Raw genomic sequence first — 20,624 nt, forward strand, 5'->3', positions numbered from 1 at the left:
AACAGGATATGACTGCTCATAGTGTGCACATTCCATATTTATATTATTTTGGTAATAGGTCATTGTTTGTCAAGAGGTGAACAGATTTAGAGCCCTTATTCTTTTGCTTTGTTATTTTTGAGCTGTCAGCGTTGTGGGAGTTATTTTAGGGAGCTTTTACATGGCAAAACAAAAAACAGAGAAAACATTTTTATGTTGCGGTGTGCAGCTGTTTTTGGACTTATTCCACCATCTAGTGGTAGCGCATAATGCTGTTACATACTGGAGCACACATTTCTGTGGATGCATCCTAATAACTGAGATCACAAGAGGTCAGTAAAAACCCATTTGTCTTTACTAACATCAGCACATTTAAGAAAGATATTTATCATTCACACATTTGATTAACTTTATTCTTTATTTTCAGAAACACAACATAAAATATAGTGAAGGCACAAACAAAATCAATAAAAAAAGAGGCAGTTTTGGGTAAAACTATATTGGCACAAAATAAAGACAACACATAAGAAAAGTGCTCATTTGGACAGAGACACAGTCAGAGGTAGAGATACACAACACAAAGAAGAATTAGAAATTAGTACACAGAAGGCTACTTTCATAGTTCGCTTTACAAATAAATTTGAACACAGAGATTAAAAACAGCTGTGGAATAACATTATTTAATTAAATAGTTCCATTATTTGAGATTACTTCTGTAGCACCTTGTTCATTGTGGAGATCACTGTCATGCTATAAGTGTTTCTGTATCACCTGTTCCCCTATAAGATATAATTCTTCCTCTTCAACGTGTTCATGCAAACTGTACCTGCAGTACTCCACGGTGCGATACAAATGAGATCCATGAGATAGAGGCATATATGAGGAGTTTTCATTCTGGAATGTTTGTTATTTAATGCACTTAACCCTCTCTTGAAAAGCAGCACCACTTACAACCGTGTTCAACACTTGAGACTTCAACAGATTTCATCCTCATCCTATGTGGTTCCATCCTCATCCTCCTCTTGATCTGGCAGACTGCCGGGACAGGGCTCCATGGTAACAGCGACGCCCATGCCACTGCGTCCAACAGGCATGTCGGTGACGCACGTCCATTCATTTCTTTCTGGAGAATAACATTCTATGCTTGACAGGAAGCCGTGCTGGTTAAAACCTCCTGGATGGACACACACACACACACACACACACACACACACACACACACACACACACACACACACACACACACACACACACACACGTTTAATGAAGCTGTTAACAAACCAATTAGGGAACTGTTCAACAGTTGTGTCAATGAGTAATCGAATTAAATTATCCGTCTTAAGCAATTTATTTTTTTCATTTAAAAAGGATTAGTAAAATGATTTTTTAAAAAGGCAAATTTTACTTTTAGGTTTTCAATTGATTTTATTTACTAAAGTGGTTTGTTATTTCTCTGACATTTCATTTGCCTGCTGCTTGTCTGTTTACTCTTAACATTTGAACCATACTTCACTTTATTTAATTACCAACACTGAGTCATTGAGCCACATTAGAAACAAAGCAGAGTGCAGCCCACACTGTAGTAATAGAGGATCTCACTGGCCACCTCCTGACCTAACTGTCTACTAATTAATCAGAATGATTTAATTACTTAACAAGCCTGTGTTATTATTGCTTCTACATGCATAAACATCTTCTGAAAGGACATTTTGACATATAGAGATAAAGGCTTATCTAGTATAGACTGATTATCAAATGAAACTTATTTAAACTCATAAAAATAAAGTGTTAGTGGTAGCGACTGCACACAAAAATCTGCGGTCAGCATTTTATTTACATTGATAAGAGCAACAGGTTTGCTCTGCACTTGATCAGAGTCATGAGAAGGTACAATGGGCTTAGATACATGAAACTGTTCATGTACTAATTAGTGATGGCACGCAAAACAGGCTTGACTTCAGACAATCAACAGTGATCAATTGAAGCTTCATCAAAAACTATATAAGAAACACCCTGGAGTGACACACACACAAAAAAAAACAATTAGGGGAAAAAAGTAGTTAAAAAAAAGAAATATAATAAAATGAAATAACGTTAATGAAAACTCATAAAAAGAAAAAGAAAAAAACAATCAAAAAGGAAAAAAGAACAGTAAATAAGTATATAAAAAAGTTAACAAAAGATCATTGAGTGTGCAATCACTACCACAACTTCCACCTTTAAATCATGTTTGAACTTTCAATATCTTATATTTTGATTAGTGATGTAACTGACCGAGGACAAAGATGCATCCCTGGTGGACTGTGACTCCGTGTGCACTGCGACAGTACTGCATGGGGGCTCTGGGCTCCCACAGGTTCCTGGCTATATTGTAGCGCTCCACAGAACACAGCTGGCTCCGCCCATCATACCCTCCTATTGCGTACAAGTAAGAGTTCACGCACACCAATCCTGCAAAGACAGACACAGAGGGAACATGAAGGAATAGTTTGACATTTTGGCAAAATGACTTGATTTGCTTTCTTGCTGAGAGTTCGATAAGAAGATCAATACCACTCTGTACAGAAAATATGTAGCTGGAAGCAGCAGCCAGGTAGCTTAGCTTAGCATAAAAACTGATAACTTGGAGAAACAACTAGCCCGGCTTTGTCTGAAGGTAAAATAATCTGCCTACCAGCACATCTAAAGCTCACTAATTATTACGTAATATCTCATTTGTTTAATCCGTACAAAATCAGAAGTGTAAAAACTATTTCTTGGATGGGGGAAGTGGAGACTCCAGGAATAACATGTCAGTGAGCTTTAGAAGTGCAGATAGATCAGATTTTGTTACCTTCAGACAGCACAAGGCTAGATGTTTCCCCCTGTTTCCAGTCTTTATGCAGAGCTAAGATAACTAGCTGCTGGCTGTAGCTTTACACTGAAAGTACAGAAATGAGAGTTGTATCGATCTTCTCATCAATGTCTCGGCAACAAAGTGAATAAGCGTATTTCTCAAAATATCGAACAATTGCTTTAAAGGTCAGAACGCACACACCAAGATATTAAGTGAGAATACTGGTAAACATAAGCATAAAAGAACACCATATACACAGAAACACACACACACACACACACACACACACAATCAAAAACCATTATTTTGACTTAAATCATCATAAAAATGTCCTCATTTTGTTTGTGTAAATCTCAGATTGGCTTTCATGAAGACAGGAGTACACACACTCACCCAGTCCACTTCGTATAGTGTTCATGGGTGCCAGCTGCTGCCAGGTGTTAGTGTCAGGCTGGTATTTCTCAGCAGTGTTCCAGCGGTTTTGCCCATCATATCCCCCTGCCACATACAGAGCCTCCCCACATGCTGCCACTCCAGCACCCAGACGAGCCACCGACATCGGGCAAACAAAGGACCAGCGATTAGACTCTGGATCCCACCTGCAAACCAAACAGCAGTTGTGCAGTGCATGTAGTCATTATAGTGATAATCTGTTGACAGTTCCTAATGACGGTACATATTAATCAAATTAGTGTTTCAGTGCTGCAAAACTTTAAATGATTCAGAGGGCTATGGCTATGTGCAGCAACCTTCTCAGTCTACACAAGCCAGTCAACTTTAAGTGGATTAGGTTAAGCTGGCAACCATGTTTGGCAACCATTGACAAGCTTTATTTGAAGCCAAAGAGTTTGTAACACCACTGAGAGCCACATGATTCTGTAGTCTAACAAATGTCTCTAAATACTTAAATTGTTAAGTTTTCACCATTGTTCATGGTGTGTTTTAAGATCTATGCTAAAAATTTCTAATCATAATGTAAACTACATGTCTTATTTAACATATTTTCTAAAGGAAAAGTTTGACATTTTTTCCAACCTTAACCTTAACCAAATAACCTTATTTGCGTTCTTGCTGAGAGTTAGATGAGAAGATTGATACCACACTGATGTCTGTTTGTTAAATATGAAGCTACAATCAGGAGACGGTTAGCTTAGCTTAGCATAAAGACTGGAGGTAGGGGGGAAACTAGCTTGGCTCTGTCCGAAGGTAAAAAAATATGCCTACTAACACCTCTAAAGCTCATTACCTATATCTTGTTTGTTTAATCTCTCATATTTGTCTAATATGAGTGAGGTATCAATCTTCTCATTTAATTCTTGGCAAATAAACGTATCTCCCAAAATGTTGAACTATTCCTTTAATACTGGAAACTTTGTAAAAGCAAATAAGGTAAGGTATAACAACAACAAAGAACTGAATCATGATAAGGCAGGCTGGACTGCATGTTCACCGACTGGTTAATGATTAAAAGGTTGTTGGCTCAGTTCTCGGCACTGGGTATATTCCAGCTGTAAACTGTTGATAGGAGGGTGGCTGATATTACATCAGCTGCCCTCAAGTACCCTTGAGAAAAGCACTAAATGCAAGTCACTTCTTGGGTCACTGTGTTGACACTGACCCTGTGCTCTGAACCCTGAAATTACTACATGCAGCAAGGCAAATGTCAAAGATAAATACTAATACATAATCTCCATTTAGCACAGTTGAGAAATTGAACAGGGAGGCATAGCTCCCTGTGGAATCTCTTACATGTTGCTTGGATACATTTGGGAAGCATACTCAGAAGCAGAGCCTTTTCTGCCAACCATTGTTACTATAAATGCTCTAATCTCTTTTAATGTGCTTCACATTGAATTTTCATTTCAATAGTTTTATCAGCTTTCATTATATTTAGCAGCTTCTTATGAAAAGACTTCCAAGTGGCGTCTGATGAGTTCTAATAATTCTCTTGTGACTAGCATCTTTAAGAAATCTATACCCTTCAATATAAAAAGGGATTGAGGTTACATTTGAAGCACAGTTCTTTTGATATGGAAAACAAGCTAATAGTATCAAAAGAAACTGTCAGTTGGCTTGACATGCATTTTTTTGTTATTAACTGATTGAAACTGATTTATAACTGCATTAAAACTCCTCCCTGCTCGGCAGTGGCAGCAACAAGATGTAAAGGCATTCCCGACCAGATTGACATTCCTTGGAAGTGTGTCTCAACATGTTTTGAAAGAGTCAGTATGATTGTCTAATTAGAGGAATACCTGCGAACTTCTTGACTGCTCTTTAAATTGAATGGCAGCTATTCATTTAATCTCTCTCATGCCATTATCCATACTTACACTGTGGTTAATGCACTTAATTTAAGAATGTGTGTATAGGGGAGGAAATCCGTTTTCATTACATTCATCCTAGTAAATAAGATGTCATTAAAATCAAATGACTTCTTAAGTGCCTAGTTAAATACATAAATCCAGACATGAACACCTTAAAAATGCCTAACCTCTCCACCGTGTTGTGATGTGTGGAGCCCTGGGAACCTCCAACAGCATAGATGCATCCGTCTACCACACCCACCCCGACCCTGTTCCTGGGGATGTTGAGGGATGCTCGCTGGCTCCACTGGTTGGTCATTGGGTTGTAGCAGCACAAGGCGCTAGACTCTGTGTTGGTTTGAAGCGACAGGTTCCTGCCTCCAACCTGGATTCACAAAAAGAGGGATTACTACAGAGATTATGTTGAGCTCTGAAACTTCTCAAAACAAACATTAGTCCATTCAGGACAGACAGGTAGAAGCTGGCAAGTGAGAAAAAGAAAATGGTGTAAAACAGTATCAAATGTCAAATGTATACAGAAATGTGCCAGTACAGAACAAGGCACAGTTACAAAAACAAACCAGTGTTTGAATTAAGTGTATTTCATATCATATTGTATCATATAATCAAACAAATATAATTGTGTCGTAATGCATCATATCCCATCTTTGAGTGTCAAAACAGAAATTAAAATGAAAACTTATAATGACATTTCATAGATGGTATGTAATAACTGGTGCAACCTACAGTGTAGAGCAGTCCAAACAGCGTACAGGCTCCCAGACCACTGCATGGAGACCCCATGTCAGACAGTTTTAGCCAGACATTGGTCCTGGGATCATACGCCTCCATGAAGGCCAGTGAATGCTGCTGGTATCTGAACAGAGACGAGGAAATGGTGAGTTGGGAGTTTACTCTAAAAGAAAACATGCATGTATGCATGGTGGGGCTTGAAATTTAGTGGCACAAATTGATTCATGTGAAAATGAAAACTACTCTTCCCCCTTGTCGGTCAAAAACACATTGCACGCGTTGTTTGTATCTGTGCTTTTATACCAGCCAAATACAAAATTCTTAAAATATTTTTTTAAAACATAAACAAAAGAAACCCCAAACAGAATAACATGACCATCAAATGACTACAAACAGCTCAAGCAGCACAATCCAAATGTTCTGTAGTCAAATGATTGCACTCAAACAAGTGTTTAAATTGAAAAAAACATCTTAATGATAGTTTTAAGCTTGCCACTTTGGTTAAAAACCCATGCACCTGTGCTTTATGACAGAGAAAAATACGTACAGTATCAATATCAGCATGCCACTATAAATAAAGGGCTTACAAAATAGGAGGTACATGAACCCAGAAAGCAGTGCACCTCTGGAACAGCCACTGGGTAGCAGACTGAGAAACTTTCCATGATTTGCAGTTTGCACACAAACTGTGTTTTATAAGTGGACATCTGTGCTGTGAACACAGCTCGCTCATTAACATATATGTCCTAAAGTGCGAGCGATGAAGTCTCTAGAGTTTCTTACAATAAGTGTGTAACCAGTAATGCACTGCAGAACAAAGCAATGTTGTTGAGGAAACTATATAAGATAACTACCCGCCAGCCACATAGATGAGTTGAGTTCCACGGTTAGGTGCAGGAGGCAGCTTTCTCAGTGTCATATCCTGGAAGATTTTAGAGAGGAAGTCCTTACAGGAATTGGCCTGGAGTTAAAAGAAAAGGCAGAAAATATAAACCTGTAAAGTTAGAGTAGGTAACTGAGTGAGTATTGAAGAAATAAATAAATAAATACAGGTTTTACTGAAATAAATACCAACAGAGAACATTAGTTTACATTTGCGGGCACAAATCTCATCTGTCCATTAATTTCTATAACAAGAAAACGTAAAGCAAGGCTGTAATTTACCTTGCTGAGGATGGGGCAGGACAGGAGCTGGTTCTTTAGGAACTTGGGAGGCAGGGCGTAAATATGAACCGCATTCAGGAGGGCATGTAGGTACTGGGCTCTACCCTCCATATCCCAGCGGACCCAGTCTGTACAGGCCTTATACACCTGACATGGATTTATTTAGACATATCAATGTGTGGTTTGTTATCTACATCCAGTACATCTAAATACACTCTTGTCAGAACTTGGACTAACAGCATTTGTGCAGATTTCTTGGGATATGTTTAACCTTTTTAGCATGACGGTTGTGTCACACATATGATAATAAACAAAACAAAAACATTCAAGACTCTGACTTTACGGACCAAATTTACAATTTGAATGTCAGTTACTGCAAGTTTCTTTGACTTCTACCTTTTCTGTGACTGTGGTAAAACTTGCCCATCTGGTGCTTCAGTAAGGTCAAAAGACCTGTGTCTCTAATTGATGGTTTAGCTGTTGGTCGCACCAACAGGCATGCACAATTAAAACATCTTCCTACCATACCTAGAGTACTATTCTTATACTTTTACCCAAATCATGCTTGCAGTTTACTAATACAATGCAACGACCAATAGGAAAATTTATAAAAAACATGAGACATGAGTTGAAATTAAAATATGTTCTTTACATGTCTGTCAGTTAAGTTTTAATTAGTTATTTCAATGCTACACACCTCAGACTCACAGAGCACCTTGAGACTGTCCTGACTGATGAGCTCCAGCAGCTGGCAGTGAGAGAGGCTGAAGAACTCATCTTCTTTAGTCACCTAGCAACAGAGGGATGCAACGGTAAACACGAGAGCACGGACAGATAAAGGCATATTGACTACTGAATATGCATGTTTTTCAGATTTTATTTTCTTATGTGGATAGCTTTTCAAGTTCAATTATTATCAAGTGAATAATGTGAGTTGGTAGGTAGCTGTTAGAGCCAGGAATTAAAGAAAAGACACAGACACTGAGAGAGCATTCACACACTTATGGAGGTAGTTTCTATCATTTCAGAAAAAGCGACGTGCAGTTTGTATCAACAAGTAAGCATAAAGTACTGGTACACCAGTACTGTAATGCAACCAAAGTGCCATGTTTGTTCTTGTCCTTGAAACAGGTGAACAGATGTACTGTTCCCACAGCTATGCTAACACATGAGCACAGCAAAGTACTAACCAATGAGATGTGCTGCTGTGACTAACCAGTGATGCATAAAAACGGAAATAAGCTGTAATGCTCTAGTTTGGTGACTTACTGCCTGCTACATGCAGTCTTTGTGTTGTCAATCAACATCTATAAGATCTGAAGACAGAATGAAAAGTGCTACAGCTTTGCTGCTGACCCTTTGCCTGTCAGGGGCTTTGGTTCAGGCAGAGACAGCCTCACATTCTGATATCAGTGCTGAGCTGGGAGCACTGAGAGCCACGGTGGAGGAACTGAGGTTGATGGAGAGCAGACTGGCTGCAAGTGAAAGCAAAGTACAAGCTCAGGAGGACTCCGTTAAGGATCTAAGAGCTGAGCTGGATGTGACCAAGAAGGAGTTACTTCAGTACAAAGAGCAGGCAGAAGAGATGGGAAAAAAGCTGGCAGGTAACAATGGGAAATAATATGAAATTCCACACTAACAACAATGATCACTGATCTGGTGGAGGAAAAGATGGTTGCTAGGAAATTATCTAGTAATTTTACACTTTTATTCTTAGGGGGTCATACAGTTGATTCTCTTTTATTTTAAAGAGAATCACCTGCAAACAATCCAGCTGTGGGGCACAACTATCACCGGGTGTGAACCAACTTGAAGAGATGATAAACAAAAAAATGTGTGTAGCAAAACTTTTGTGGTACTGAGTTGCCACATGTACTTTTCATGCCCTGTTTTCACAGATGGACCCAAAGTAGCTTTCTCTGTGGCTTTGACTGGAGCAGTGGGACCATTCAACGTTGAAAGTACACTGATCTACCCAAAAATCATCACTAACATCGGCAATGCTTACAACACCTACACAGGTATGTGTTTTTGTAAGAGTGTGCATGCTTAAAGATGTTGTTATTCTAATTTCACTGAGCTCTCTATCTGTTTCTTTGTACTACAATGAAGGTGTATTCACAGCACCTGTCAGGGGCGTCTACTTCTTCAGGTTTAATGCCATGGATGACCGGAAAAACAACCACATGGGTGCAGCATTGTACAAGAACAACCAAAGAGTGCTTCTAAACTATTCCTGGAATCACTGGGACGACCATGAGCATGTTTCCAATGGAGTTGTCCTAGAGCTCTTGCAGGGCGATGTAGTGTACATGCGTCTTCCTGCTTGGTACAGAGTCACCGATTTTGTTGAACATCACTTCAACATTTTTAGTGGTTTCCTTATCTTTTCCATGTGAAAATAACATGGCAGGAGTGTGGAGTGTGAGGCTGTGTGTTTCTCACTGAAAAACACTTCCACTTTGCTTAGTAAATATACTGTGTGTCACATGTTCTCTTAACACAAGGTAAAGCACAAATTACAAAAAAATTACAATAAAATAAGCATTCATAAAAACATTTGACCTGACTTGGCTGTAGTTCAAAGAAAAACGTGTGTGCGTGTGCTCTCTGTCTTTGCACCTCACCTCACTGAAGTGCGTATTGATATATTCTCGACTTCGCTGGTGCAGCTCTGTGCAGCTGATCTCCTCAGCAAAGCGGGCGATGCCGATGACATTAGCAGGCTCCAGGTGCTTAGTGAGGAAATCGCAGCATGCCTTGGCCACGTCCTCCATCTGATACCTTGTTCAAAAGAACAGGAAAAGAAATTACATCCTGTATATTCTACACCTAAAAGTATACTTTACTGACGTAAAGGCAAGCTGCTGTAGCAAAGAGTTTCCCTTCGGGGATCAATAAAGTATTTCTGATTCTGATTCTGATTAATTGTTATTTAATGCATTTAACTGGTAAATCCGAGTGTCAGAATAAAGAAGTCAAGTCTGTGTCTGTATTCAGATTTCAGCTGTTGTCAGTGGATTATCTTTTCCACAAAACGTGCTGCTGTTTAAATACTGTATGTTTACCTCATAGCAGCCAAAAGAACGTGCAACACACACTTCTCTCCCACTGTGATGTGGGAGGTGTAGGCAAAGTCAATAAGTCTTCCCACCACCTGGGGGCAGACATCACGCAGGGTGACCTCCGAGGCGCGACACTCTTTGAAGCTGCTGGTGAACATGGCTCTGAAGTAGGGGCTACAGGAGGCCAGCACCACCTTGTGGACCTGGATAACAAAATGTATTTGATGATACAGAAACACTGCATTCACTATACTTGGCCAGTGACTAAAAATGTGTTTGCATATGTGTGTGTGTGTGTGTGTGTGTAACACAATGAAGTAATCGAGAGGACTGTGTGGCTAGCTAGCTTGACTGAACTTAACTTACTTAGCTGAAGCTAACTTTCTTCATAAAACTACACCAGCCAGTGCAAATAAAATCAATCATCCATATTATGTACTGCTGTAGCATCACTGTATAAACTATTGTAACTTGGGCTGCAACTAAAAACTATTTTCATTATCGATTACTCTGATTATTATTTCCTTGATTAATCGTTTGCCATCATTCCCTAATTACTAATCTTGTTCCTTGTACCTACATGTATGTATAGACACTGTACTGGTTTGTTAAAAAATTACACTGTAAATTGTGAAGAATTGTGCTGTATGTTGCGGACCATAATCAGTTATATTTTTGACTTGTTTGATAACCTTTTACTACATTTACTCATTTACTTTGCAAGTTTAGAAATTTGGAATTTTTCGAAAAACTGTGAAACAAACATCCCACAAAATGGCACAAACTGCTTTCTGATCGTTTAATTTAGAGGGTGTCTCACCTTGAAGTCCACTGTCCTGTCCTTGTATGTGACATGTAGCACCAGGTCACACAACATCTCCTGCCGTCTGAATTCCTCCATGACCTTGAGGGATCTGGAAGCGTGGGTCTCCACCGTGTAGTCAAGATACCCGGACCCATGCATCGAGGGAACCGCGATAGCCAAGAAATCAGAGTCACGTGTGGGCCGTTTCTTCCTCAAAGGGCAATGCATTCTGGAAGAGAGGAAGAGGAGTACTCCAGATTTTTTTTTGAGTAATTACTTTATAAGTCTTACAGTCAACTACAGTTCAAAGTTTTTAGTTCTTATCCCATTGGGGTCAGATGTTCAACAGAAGAAATTCCTTTGGTCTTTAATTCATCAATGTTAAGGCTCCAGTGAGCAGACGTCCTTAGTTCCTCCATTTTGCCTCAAACTTAACACAAAAATGTATTCAGCAAGTAGACATTTCCCAAGAAATTAGGGATGTGAACAGTATAACAGTACTATCCATTGGTGATCCCAGCCACAACCAGCAGGCAGAGCAAAAGTCAGTTGATACATGAAATACGTTCACTTCATATGTTTTGCTGCAAAAACATGGTGGGTAAACAAACTTGTAGACTGGTCCCTCATCCACAGATCCATGCTCCAACATGATTGACAATCTTTGAATGAGGTCAGACAGTTCCCAAATCACGAGTCAAATGATGATCATTAAATTGCTGTTGGTCCAGATTTTACAGTTTTCAGGGTTTTGAAAGTAATCCATTCTGACATTTCAGAGAGTCATCTGCAATTTAGTGTTCCACAGGAGAAGGGGAAGTGGTGTGGGGAATGTGTGTAACTGCACAATCAGATGTATCCCGGCAGGGATTCCTTTACCCTGTCTGTTGTTATCCTTTTCCTGCAAGAAAAAGAAAGAAAGAAAAAGCAGATTAAGTAAAGAAAGATGAGAGACTTTTAGTGGTTTGAAAAGAAGATAATGGAATCATGTGAATATGTCGTTTTCCCCTTGCATATGTATGTGTGGGTGTGCAAGTGTTGCACACTCAAGGTTTCACTTCCTTGCAGCTGAAATAGAAAAGACGTATTGTGTCCTGCTTCATGCCACAGCTTTGGCCATTGGACCAAAATTAAAACACAAACGGTCTCTGTTTTAGTTTGTTTATTCGGGAAAAGATTTCTGTAAATCTGTAGATGAGTAATCTGGAATTAATGCTCTAGCATTTTTATGTTATTTAATTTCCAAAGAGCTGCTCAAACAGATCAATTTTAGTCTGGGGCCTCAACATGGAAACTAAATAAGATATGGAAAGGCTTTCCCTTATAGGCTGAATTGTATGGTATTTTTAAACATGCTTATTTGACAGGGTATATGTTTATAGTATTTATTTTGAAATACCAGAAGCCTTTTATCAATACAAGATCACAGTAGAGTTGTTGTTGTTAGTTGGCTGAAAGAAAATTAATAACTACTGCAACTATATTAATAATCAATTAACCATTTCAGTTATCTTTAAGCAAAAATGCCAAACATTTGATGATACGAAGTTCTCAAATGTGAGAGAACTTTGCTGCTTTTCTTGGTCTTATATTATACTAAATTGAATAATTTGGGGGTTTAAGCTTATTAGTCAGACAAAACAAGACATTTGATGATGTCACCTTGTGCTCTAGACCAATGTGATGACCAAATTTCATTGTTTTAGAGTTTTTGATTAATCGAGAAAATAGTTAGATAAAAAATGAAAATGATCAGTAGTTAAAGCCTTAGATCACAGGCCCTCACAGAGCTGGTTCAGCCATTCAGCTTGTGAGTCACATGTCGGTGACTGAGACTCTACAGACAGCAGCTGGCTGATAAACATAACACAGAACACACATTCACACTATTTAAAGCAACACAAGGTATGAATGAATTCCTACCAGACTCCCGAAGATGTTGCTGACCAACCACTCCACTGTTTCCCTAAATCACATTCACTCCTGTGTTCCTACTTATTTTCTGGGCAAGTAGTAAAACCACTCCCTAATGTCAGAGCAGACTGGTGTCATCCTCCAGCTTATCTGGAACCTGTTTGACTGTCCTTCTTAACTTATTAAATGTCAATAAAATAACACACTAATAACAATAATCTGCCTCTGACATAATAGGAGAGCAGTGAATTGAAAGTACACAATCAGTCAGAGGTTTTCAAACACTCCTTATCTTGATGTTTTTGATTAAATCTCAAGAATTGTATTTCTGCATTCATTGTTGATAACCCTGAAATTAGAAAATGTAAGTAAAGAACAGGTATAAGTGAAGTGATATGTGTTTTCGACAGTTTCATTGAAAGGACTTTATCATTCCACTCAGGTACCTGTATAAGACGAAAGCACTATAACTGATTGTAATGTAATTATTGTCTATGAGTATAAATGGTGCACCTGTCTCTAATAAAGCACTAATTAAGAGTCTCATTAGATTCTTGTCAATTAATAAGCCCCTCAGTACAAGTAGAACACTCTCAGCAGTTACCATGCAGGCAAATGACTCAACGAATGACTACAGCCTGACTGATACTGGATTTTTGAGATCAGTATTGATACATTTTAGCGTAAGAACAAAAAAATCTGATATTAGTACATCAGCTGATCATTGTTTTTTGAAAGACTAGTTTTACTTCATGGAAAATATGCTGATTTGCTTTCTTTCCCACACCTACCAAATCTCAGCAACGTGTTGTGCAGATGTGCACGTCAAGTAAGTTGATTCAACTCCTGTCGGGAGGCGGCTAAGATGGAAACCTCTTTCCAAGGATGACAAAATCCACCAAAAGCTCACTAAGCAACATGATATATATTTCTTTAGTTTAATCTGTACGAAAACCGAAGTTTGAAAACACTTGGTGGGTTTAAAGGTCCAGTATGTAACATTTAGCAGGATCTATTGGCAGAAATGGAATATAATATTTAAAAATATGTTTTCATTAGAGTATAATCACCTGAAAATAAGAATTGTTGTGTTTTCATTACCTTAGAATAAGCTGTTTATATCTACAGAGGGAGCGGGTCCTCTTCCATAGAGGCCACCATGTTGTACCGCCATGTTTCTACAGTGGCCCAGAATGGACAAACCAATCACTGGCTCTAGATTGGGCCTTTTGCATTTTTTCATGAGTTTCGTGGCCACCGTAGTTTCTTCTACACGCTTGGAACGGGAGGGTGAGGCGAGCGGTATTCACATGGTTGCAAACTGCAATTTCACCACTAGATGCCACTAAATCCTACACACTGGACCTTTAAAGGGGGTGAAAATATATCTTGGCTGGGAGCAGTGACAGATGTGAGAGTAGTATCAATCTTCTCATCTCATCAAACTCTCAGCAAGAAAGCGAATAAGCATTTTTCCCAGAATGCTGAACTATTCCTTTAACATAAACACATAATAGTTTTGATAAGGATACCTAAATTTGGTTATCAAAAAACTGTGACTATCATATCTACTGAGCAGCACGTTTTATGGTTGAAAAATATACTTGTCAGTGCTCTGTAACAGCGACATTACACAAACATACTAGATCTTTGGCATTTCTGTACTGCAATTTTAAGTGTTACTTTGAGGAGGACTAGATCTTTAAACACTATGCCTCACATGATCAAAAGGCATCTAGAAATGTGGAGGTCAAAAAAATCCAGCAGGCACACTATATATGTTAAAAGCATGAAGTCGCTATCAAGTTAAAAAAAAAAAACAGTATGTTTCTGTTACAGGTTCCTGATTAGAGTAATCAAGATCAACAAATATCTCTCAATTCTCTTACCCCTTTTCCTTATTCAAACTTTCTAAGTTTGGAATATTTACATTGATTTTACAACTGCAATGCTTGAGAATTTCCTACAGATTTAAACACTTGTATTATGTCTCTTTACATAACACACCAAATCCAAAGCAACTGCATATCCAGCAAACATGAAATCTCTGCATTCCAGGATGTCACTCGCTGCTAAAGATTGAAGCAGAACAAATCAGCTCTTGACTTGGAGAGCAAGAACCAACTTCTGCTATGCTGCCTGTTAGCTACAGTGCATTCATCTGTGTAGAAACCCTTAGAATCAATAGCAGGAGATCAATTTTTAGCATGAAAGAGACAAACCCTGATCCTGCTAGTGACAAAACTGCTGTAACCCTTTGAGAACCACAGGAATACTTACAGCACCTGGAAGTTTGGTGTTAATTTCAGCTTTGCAGAGTTGCACAATCAAATCTGTTCAGCCTCGAGCTCCCTCACCTCTCACAGTCAGCCAGCCCTTTTTTGCTGGTCATATGACCAAAAGAGTGAGACGGAAAGGGAGGGAGAGCGATGCAGAGAAAGAGAGATATTTTGAGGGTAACATACAGTGAGCAAAGGAGAGAAAAACAAAGTGGGAGAGGAGTAAAAATGACCCTAGATTTAGCTGAAAGAAGATATAAGAGGGAGAGATCAGTTCAATGAGGGAGTCAGAGAAGGGAAGCGAGAGCCATTAATACTGTAGAGCTACTCAGTTTTCCATAAAGGGCCATTGTGCTTGAATATGTCAGCCTGTCCTACTCTCCTGATCAGGCTTTAAGGGGGTTAACAGTGAATTACAGTGTAAACACAGTACACAGAGCTTGGCTACTACATAAAGCACTGCTCAAGCCTGCAGGAACACTGTGAGAACACTGTGACAACAGTTCTGACCTGTTTATTGATTTCAACAAGGTTTCGAAATTACTGTTTGACCAAGGTCCTGACCAGGTGGTAGTACTGTTTGGTTTTGTCAAATTTATTTGGCTGATTGGAAGTGAGAAGAAGACCATGCAGATTACTGGGGCTTCATTGAAAAAAATGCATTTTGACTCAGAGTCTTTTATTCAGTTGTCCAATGATTTCAAAAAGGAGATCTGTGGTATTCATCAGATGACATTTGTACTTTTGAGACACTCAAAATAAAGACAAATACATTGTGCCTCATTGAATTTGTTTTTCATAAATCACAGGCCTAGCTTAGTGCAGAAATTATAAGAGAAAACAACAGAGGCAGAGAGAGGGAGCGTTAACCATTTACAGACTGTTTCTGTTGGCAGATGGTAGACCAGCACAGCAGTCTGGGTACATGTCAGCTTTGACCTGAATATACAACAGACTATAGGACTTTGCATAAGGAGTGAAGGCACCCTCGTTTAACCTTTGAAAATATGTTGTCTAAAACTGCTGAGCTGTAATGACCACACTTCTTTTGCAATGATTTGTAACATGTCATGTCATCTTTCAACTGCCCTGACAGCTGACTGGGGTCAAAAGTTTCTGATGACAACTCTATTTACTCTGAAAAAAACTCCCGAAGTAGAAACAAGAGGCATCAGAGAAGTGATGTATTGTTCAAGAGTTACAACAGGCACAACTCAACCACAGGAGCCAGGCTGAAAGATGTTATATATTAAATGATATAGCTTTCCTTGAAGACATTTGATGGTCCGAAACTTCCGCCACATGCGGCACACGAACTACTGTAATCTATAATAAAACTTGAGAGAATGAAGAATTACAATCGCTCAATGCTGCCTCCCGACTGTCCCGACCACAAACCCAGCATATCAGAAACACTAAATATCCAGTGCGCCGATTTATTACTGAAACAAAGAAAATTCCTTCGTTATCTGTGGTAAAAAGTGTGCCCACATAAACAACACGCTGAACAGACATGTTGATATATACTGACACATGCAATGCAACAAAAAATAGTTCTAATAGTCTTATAGTGCTCCAGTGGTTCTTTTGAGTGTGTGTTGTGTTTGAATTGATCAATCGAATAACTGTTTCAGCTCCAGTTTATTTGTACTTAGTAGGTATTTCGTAGTCTTCCTTGTGGATGAGTGATGTTATATTTTCCAGCAGGGATTCAGTGAGTGATTTTATTGTATCTAGACCTGATTATTTAATTAGTTGATTGACAGAAAATGAATCTGCAACTATTTTGATAATCGATTAATAATTTGAGGCATTTTTCAAGCAACCAGAGAATTTTTGGGGCATTTTTGCTTGAAAAATGATTTAAACGATTACTCGATTATTATTTGTCGCCTATTCATTTTCTGTGATCAACTATTTGATTAATTGACTCATTGTTTCAGCTCTATACCTTCAGCTCTCTGTAGGCCTACTATAGGACAATGAGCTAAAGTTTCAATTCCCTTTTAGGAGTCTGCCACTACAGAGGAAATAAACTGAATGGTCGACAACAAAATTATAAACCACCGGATATGTTAGAGTATCCCGCACAGACGTACTGCTATTATTGCACCAGAACAAAAGTCACGAGTGCTGCTGTAAGATCACTTACACGCAACAATAATGTTGAATATTACAGTGATTTTTTCGAAAGGGTGCGTCCACTCAGCATGTGAAACTGATATTGTAACAGCTGCAGATTCACTCACGTAAAAGCAACATCTCACCGAAAGCTGTTAAACTCCATATCACATGAGAACACTGTATCACAGAAGTCACTTTTACGCACAACTTGTCCAACCGCAGAAGGTCATCGCAGTCGCTGGCTGAAGCTTTCCGTCCTGTCAGGAAACCAGCAGATCTGTCTCATTCTTCACGTTAAAAGGCTGAATGTGCGGAGCTGTGAGTGTCGCTGCTGATCTGCGTCGCCGCGGGCAGGCGTCCAAAGGCTGTGGTGGGGAGGAATTTCTGCACCAACATGACTCTGCAACTCTCGAGTACACTGCAAACACTGTGGCAATACGCATGTACAGAGACCTACATGGCAACAAGTCAGGAGCGGCATTCCTCAAACTGAAACTGAACCTCAGCCAGGGCAGGGATTATATAACTGTTACACTGCTGAAACGCGCTACAGCAGGATCATATCAAGAAACCATTAAGCATCCACACAAAACACACACACACACACACACACACACGCTCAGGAGGAAATCCACAGCACTTCCTACAAGGTTTGATTGACGATTCATGGAGAAAATAAAATAGGCTCTGGATCTGCCCATTTAATTTCTGCCCTCATGAATCATCTTGGCTGAGGGTGACATTTTATCTTTCAACAAACAGTAAATCCTATAATAACATGTAGCACAGCGAGGGGATTATGTAAATTACACTATATCAACATATCCAGTGGTGAAATGTCACTAAGTACATTTACTAACGTACTGTACTTAGTACAAATTCGAGTTACTTTACTTGAGTATTTCCATTTTATGCAACTTAATACTTCTCCACTACATCTCAGAGGCAAATTTTGTACTTTTTACTCCACACATTTGTCTGACAGCTTTAGTTATAGTTACTTTTCAGTTAACAATTTTTCATACCCATCCTGTCCAGTGAAAACCATGTATCTTCAAATTTGGTGAATTTGAATGTTTCTGATAAACTGAAGGATGAAGTGTTCCTTTATGGGTTGAGAAAATTCTCCTACATCTTAAGCTAAATAAACTCATTAAACCCCCCCTGGATTAACTGGAAAATGCATCGTCACAAAGCTGAACACAGGGCTGTTTTTCTCAGGAAAAGTGGACTTTTTACAGACACGTGGTTCTGACAGGACAGCTGGAGGATGATCTTATATAATATGATGCATTGCTGTAGATTAAACTACACAACAGTATATAAAGTAGTTAAAATTTGCTCAACCTTAAACATCTACAGCAGTAAAATGCAACATACACATCAATGCAGCAGTAATATTAATCCAAAAACATCATATGTAAAAAAAGTACAAATAAGATACAACATAAAAACAGCAAAATATTTTCACTATAAAAAACTATATTTACCTCCTATTATGTTTCTCCCTTTAAAAAATGAAACCAAACTTCATAGAAATGTCTTTAGTAATTATTAGTCCTTGTGATCAGAGATTCAACCATTCATCAAAATCAGGTTTTGTCTGACTCTTCCAGTGGTGGAACAATCCAAATTTTTGTTTGGACATACCTGATGGTAGGGGACTTGTTTCTTCATAAACACAGCTGGGAAGATTCTAAAGAACTATCTAATATTGAAGGAAGGAAGTTTAACTGGTGTATAATAATACTTTAGTAAATACTTTTTAGTGTGAAATTTGTACACTGCATCAGTCACAATCCATTCATCAGTTTTCAACCCACTTGTCTTGGTCATCATCACAGAGGAGCCTTTATTCTGTCCTCCAGCTCCTCCTGCATGGGGGATCTCCAGGTGTTACCAGACCAGCTTGGAGATGTAATCCTTCCAGCAAGACCTGATCTCCCCAGGGTCTCCTCCTGCTCAGTTCTGCCCAGAACTCCCCCAAAGGGAGGCAGCCAGGGCAGGTAGACTAGATGGCAAAACCACCTACAGTGGCAAATGCTTGCTCTCTACCTAAAGCTTGTGACCATTGGTGAGGTTTGTGGCAAACGCTGGTGAATTGTTTGAACAAGTAATTTTTAACTCAAGGTCCTCTTAGTAGCTTTTTCCACTCTTCATCAGCAGGTGGAGTTTGCTCAGTCATGCAGTTGGCTGCTTGAACACTTAGGATCTCTCGTCCACGTTGGCTTAAAACCTGAATGTGAAAGTTCATTTTTGAAAAAGAACCCTCAAACTCAACTGTCCACTGATGAAGACCATGAGATCCAGTTGAAAGACAGGACAGAGCTAGTAAGTGGACCTTGAGTTAATATTATTTTGTCAAACTACTATATCCAAGGTCAAGAATACATTTTCACAATCGCTGTCCAAAGAAAACCATGTATCTCCAAATCTGGAGTTATGTGTCTTTTTGTGTCAGGAAACTTCCCCTACTTCTTAAGCTAAATATTCTATTAAAAAAACAAAGGATTATCTGAAAAAAATGCATTGCCACAAAGCTGAAAACACGTCAAGATAAATTGTTCGTCTCCATGGTCTATTGCAAAGTCTAAATTACTCCATGATTCCCTAACTGTTGACTGGTCTGATTAAGTAAACGAGTTTGTTTGACAACCTGCCAGTCAATGTACAGACAGAACTGCCTTAAGAAATACATGAAATTAAAAAGATTATTCTGAAGAAAAAAAAGCTTAAGGGCTTATTTCCATTGTGCTCCCCAGTATGATCTTTTGTCCCTAAGATACACACAGTAAACTCCTCCACTTGGAGTAACTGCCCTCTTACCCCTCACCTTGTACCCTTTTCCATTTTTTTTTCTTCTGATCACTATCTTAGACATGTTGGTGCTCATCCTGACTACATCAAACGCAGCCAGACTTCAGATGTACTTGGATATCCTGCCCATGGATATCTGAAACAACAGGAGAGGTGACAAGCCACACCCTTGGCAGATGGCAACATTGAACATACTTGACTTAACTGTAAGAAAACAAACACAGCTCTCTCTCTGAACATACAGGGAATTAATGATTTGCAACAGCAACCAATGAACTCCCCATCTCCAGAACACTTTGTGAAACACAATCACAAGCTTTTCCCAGCTCTTCGAAAATCCATGCAGACCCGTTGAGCAGCTTCTCATGATCTTTTGATTACTTGTGATAGAAGAAGACAAGTTAATTATATTTGCACCATACCCTCTTCATACCCACAGACGCTTTCAGCCCTTTAAACAAGTGATAATTGTACAAGGTGGAAACTGTGGGTGTGTTTTTCCACCACCGTTTTGTCAACTAAGGAGACATTCAGGAAGTCTGAATGTTCTTATGGTAACAATATTATCCACACTTCTGACAC

General features: G+C 39.0%; 2 protein-coding genes across 10 annotated transcripts; one reads left to right on the top strand and one right to left on the bottom strand.

Annotated features, from left to right (window-relative positions):
* Nucleotides 1-374: 374 nt before the first annotated feature.
* Nucleotides 375-17,718, bottom strand: keap1a (kelch-like ECH-associated protein 1a). Of its 9 annotated transcripts, none has more exons than XM_044167301.1 (13): nt 17,431-17,718; nt 11,520-11,809; nt 10,924-11,137; nt 10,107-10,306; nt 9,666-9,822; nt 7,736-7,828; nt 7,039-7,185; nt 6,729-6,835; nt 5,869-5,998; nt 5,310-5,506; nt 3,209-3,414; nt 2,254-2,430; nt 375-1,153 (listed from the first exon to the last, which is right to left on the bottom strand). In XM_044167301.1, the coding sequence occupies exons 2-13, from the start codon at nt 11,558-11,560 to the stop codon at nt 975-977; spliced, it is 1,848 nt and encodes a 615-aa protein (XP_044023236.1). In that variant the 5' UTR covers nt 11,561-11,809; nt 17,431-17,718; the 3' UTR covers nt 375-974. The 9 variants fall into 9 exon arrangements, with proteins under 9 accessions (XP_044023236.1, XP_044023235.1, XP_044023237.1 ...); XM_044167300.1 differs by having other exon boundaries at nt 17,369-17,718; XM_044167302.1 differs by having other exon boundaries at nt 17,351-17,718.
* LOC122862082 (complement C1q-like protein 2) lies at nt 8,282-9,597 on the top strand. The gene is made up of 3 exons (XM_044167309.1): nt 8,282-8,642; nt 8,937-9,059; nt 9,151-9,597. The coding sequence occupies exons 1-3, from the start codon at nt 8,318-8,320 to the stop codon at nt 9,435-9,437; spliced, it is 735 nt and encodes a 244-aa protein (XP_044023244.1). The 5' UTR covers nt 8,282-8,317; the 3' UTR covers nt 9,438-9,597.
* Nucleotides 17,719-20,624: the final 2,906 nt, after the last annotated feature.

The sequence above is a fragment of the Siniperca chuatsi genome, linkage group LG15 (genome assembly GCF_020085105.1).
Source record: "Siniperca chuatsi isolate FFG_IHB_CAS linkage group LG15, ASM2008510v1, whole genome shotgun sequence".
Lineage (NCBI taxonomy): Eukaryota > Metazoa > Chordata > Actinopteri > Centrarchiformes > Sinipercidae > Siniperca > Siniperca chuatsi.

Bases quoted from the DNA above. Each gene is read 5' to 3' on its own strand.
- LOC122862082 (XM_044167309.1), top strand. From the start codon at position 8,318: ATGCAGTCTTTGTGTTGTCAATCAACATCTATAAGATCTGAAGACAGA. The intron at 8,643-8,936 runs GTAACAATGGGA...CTGTTTTCACAG, and splicing joins GATGGGAAAAAAGCTGGCAG to ATGGACCCAAAGTAGCTTTC. The intron at 9,060-9,150 runs GTATGTGTTTTT...ACTACAATGAAG, and splicing joins TGCTTACAACACCTACACAG to GTGTATTCACAGCACCTGTC.
- keap1a (XM_044167301.1), bottom strand. From the start codon at position 11,560: ATGTTGGAGCATGGATCTGTGGATGAGGGACCAGTCTACAA. The intron at 7,829-9,665 runs GTGAGGTGCAAA...CTCTGTTGCTAG, and splicing joins TCAATACGCACTTCAGTGAG to GTGACTAAAGAAGATGAGTT. The intron at 6,836-7,038 runs GTAAATTACAGC...TTTTAACTCCAG, and splicing joins CCTGCCCCATCCTCAGCAAG to GCCAATTCCTGTAAGGACTT.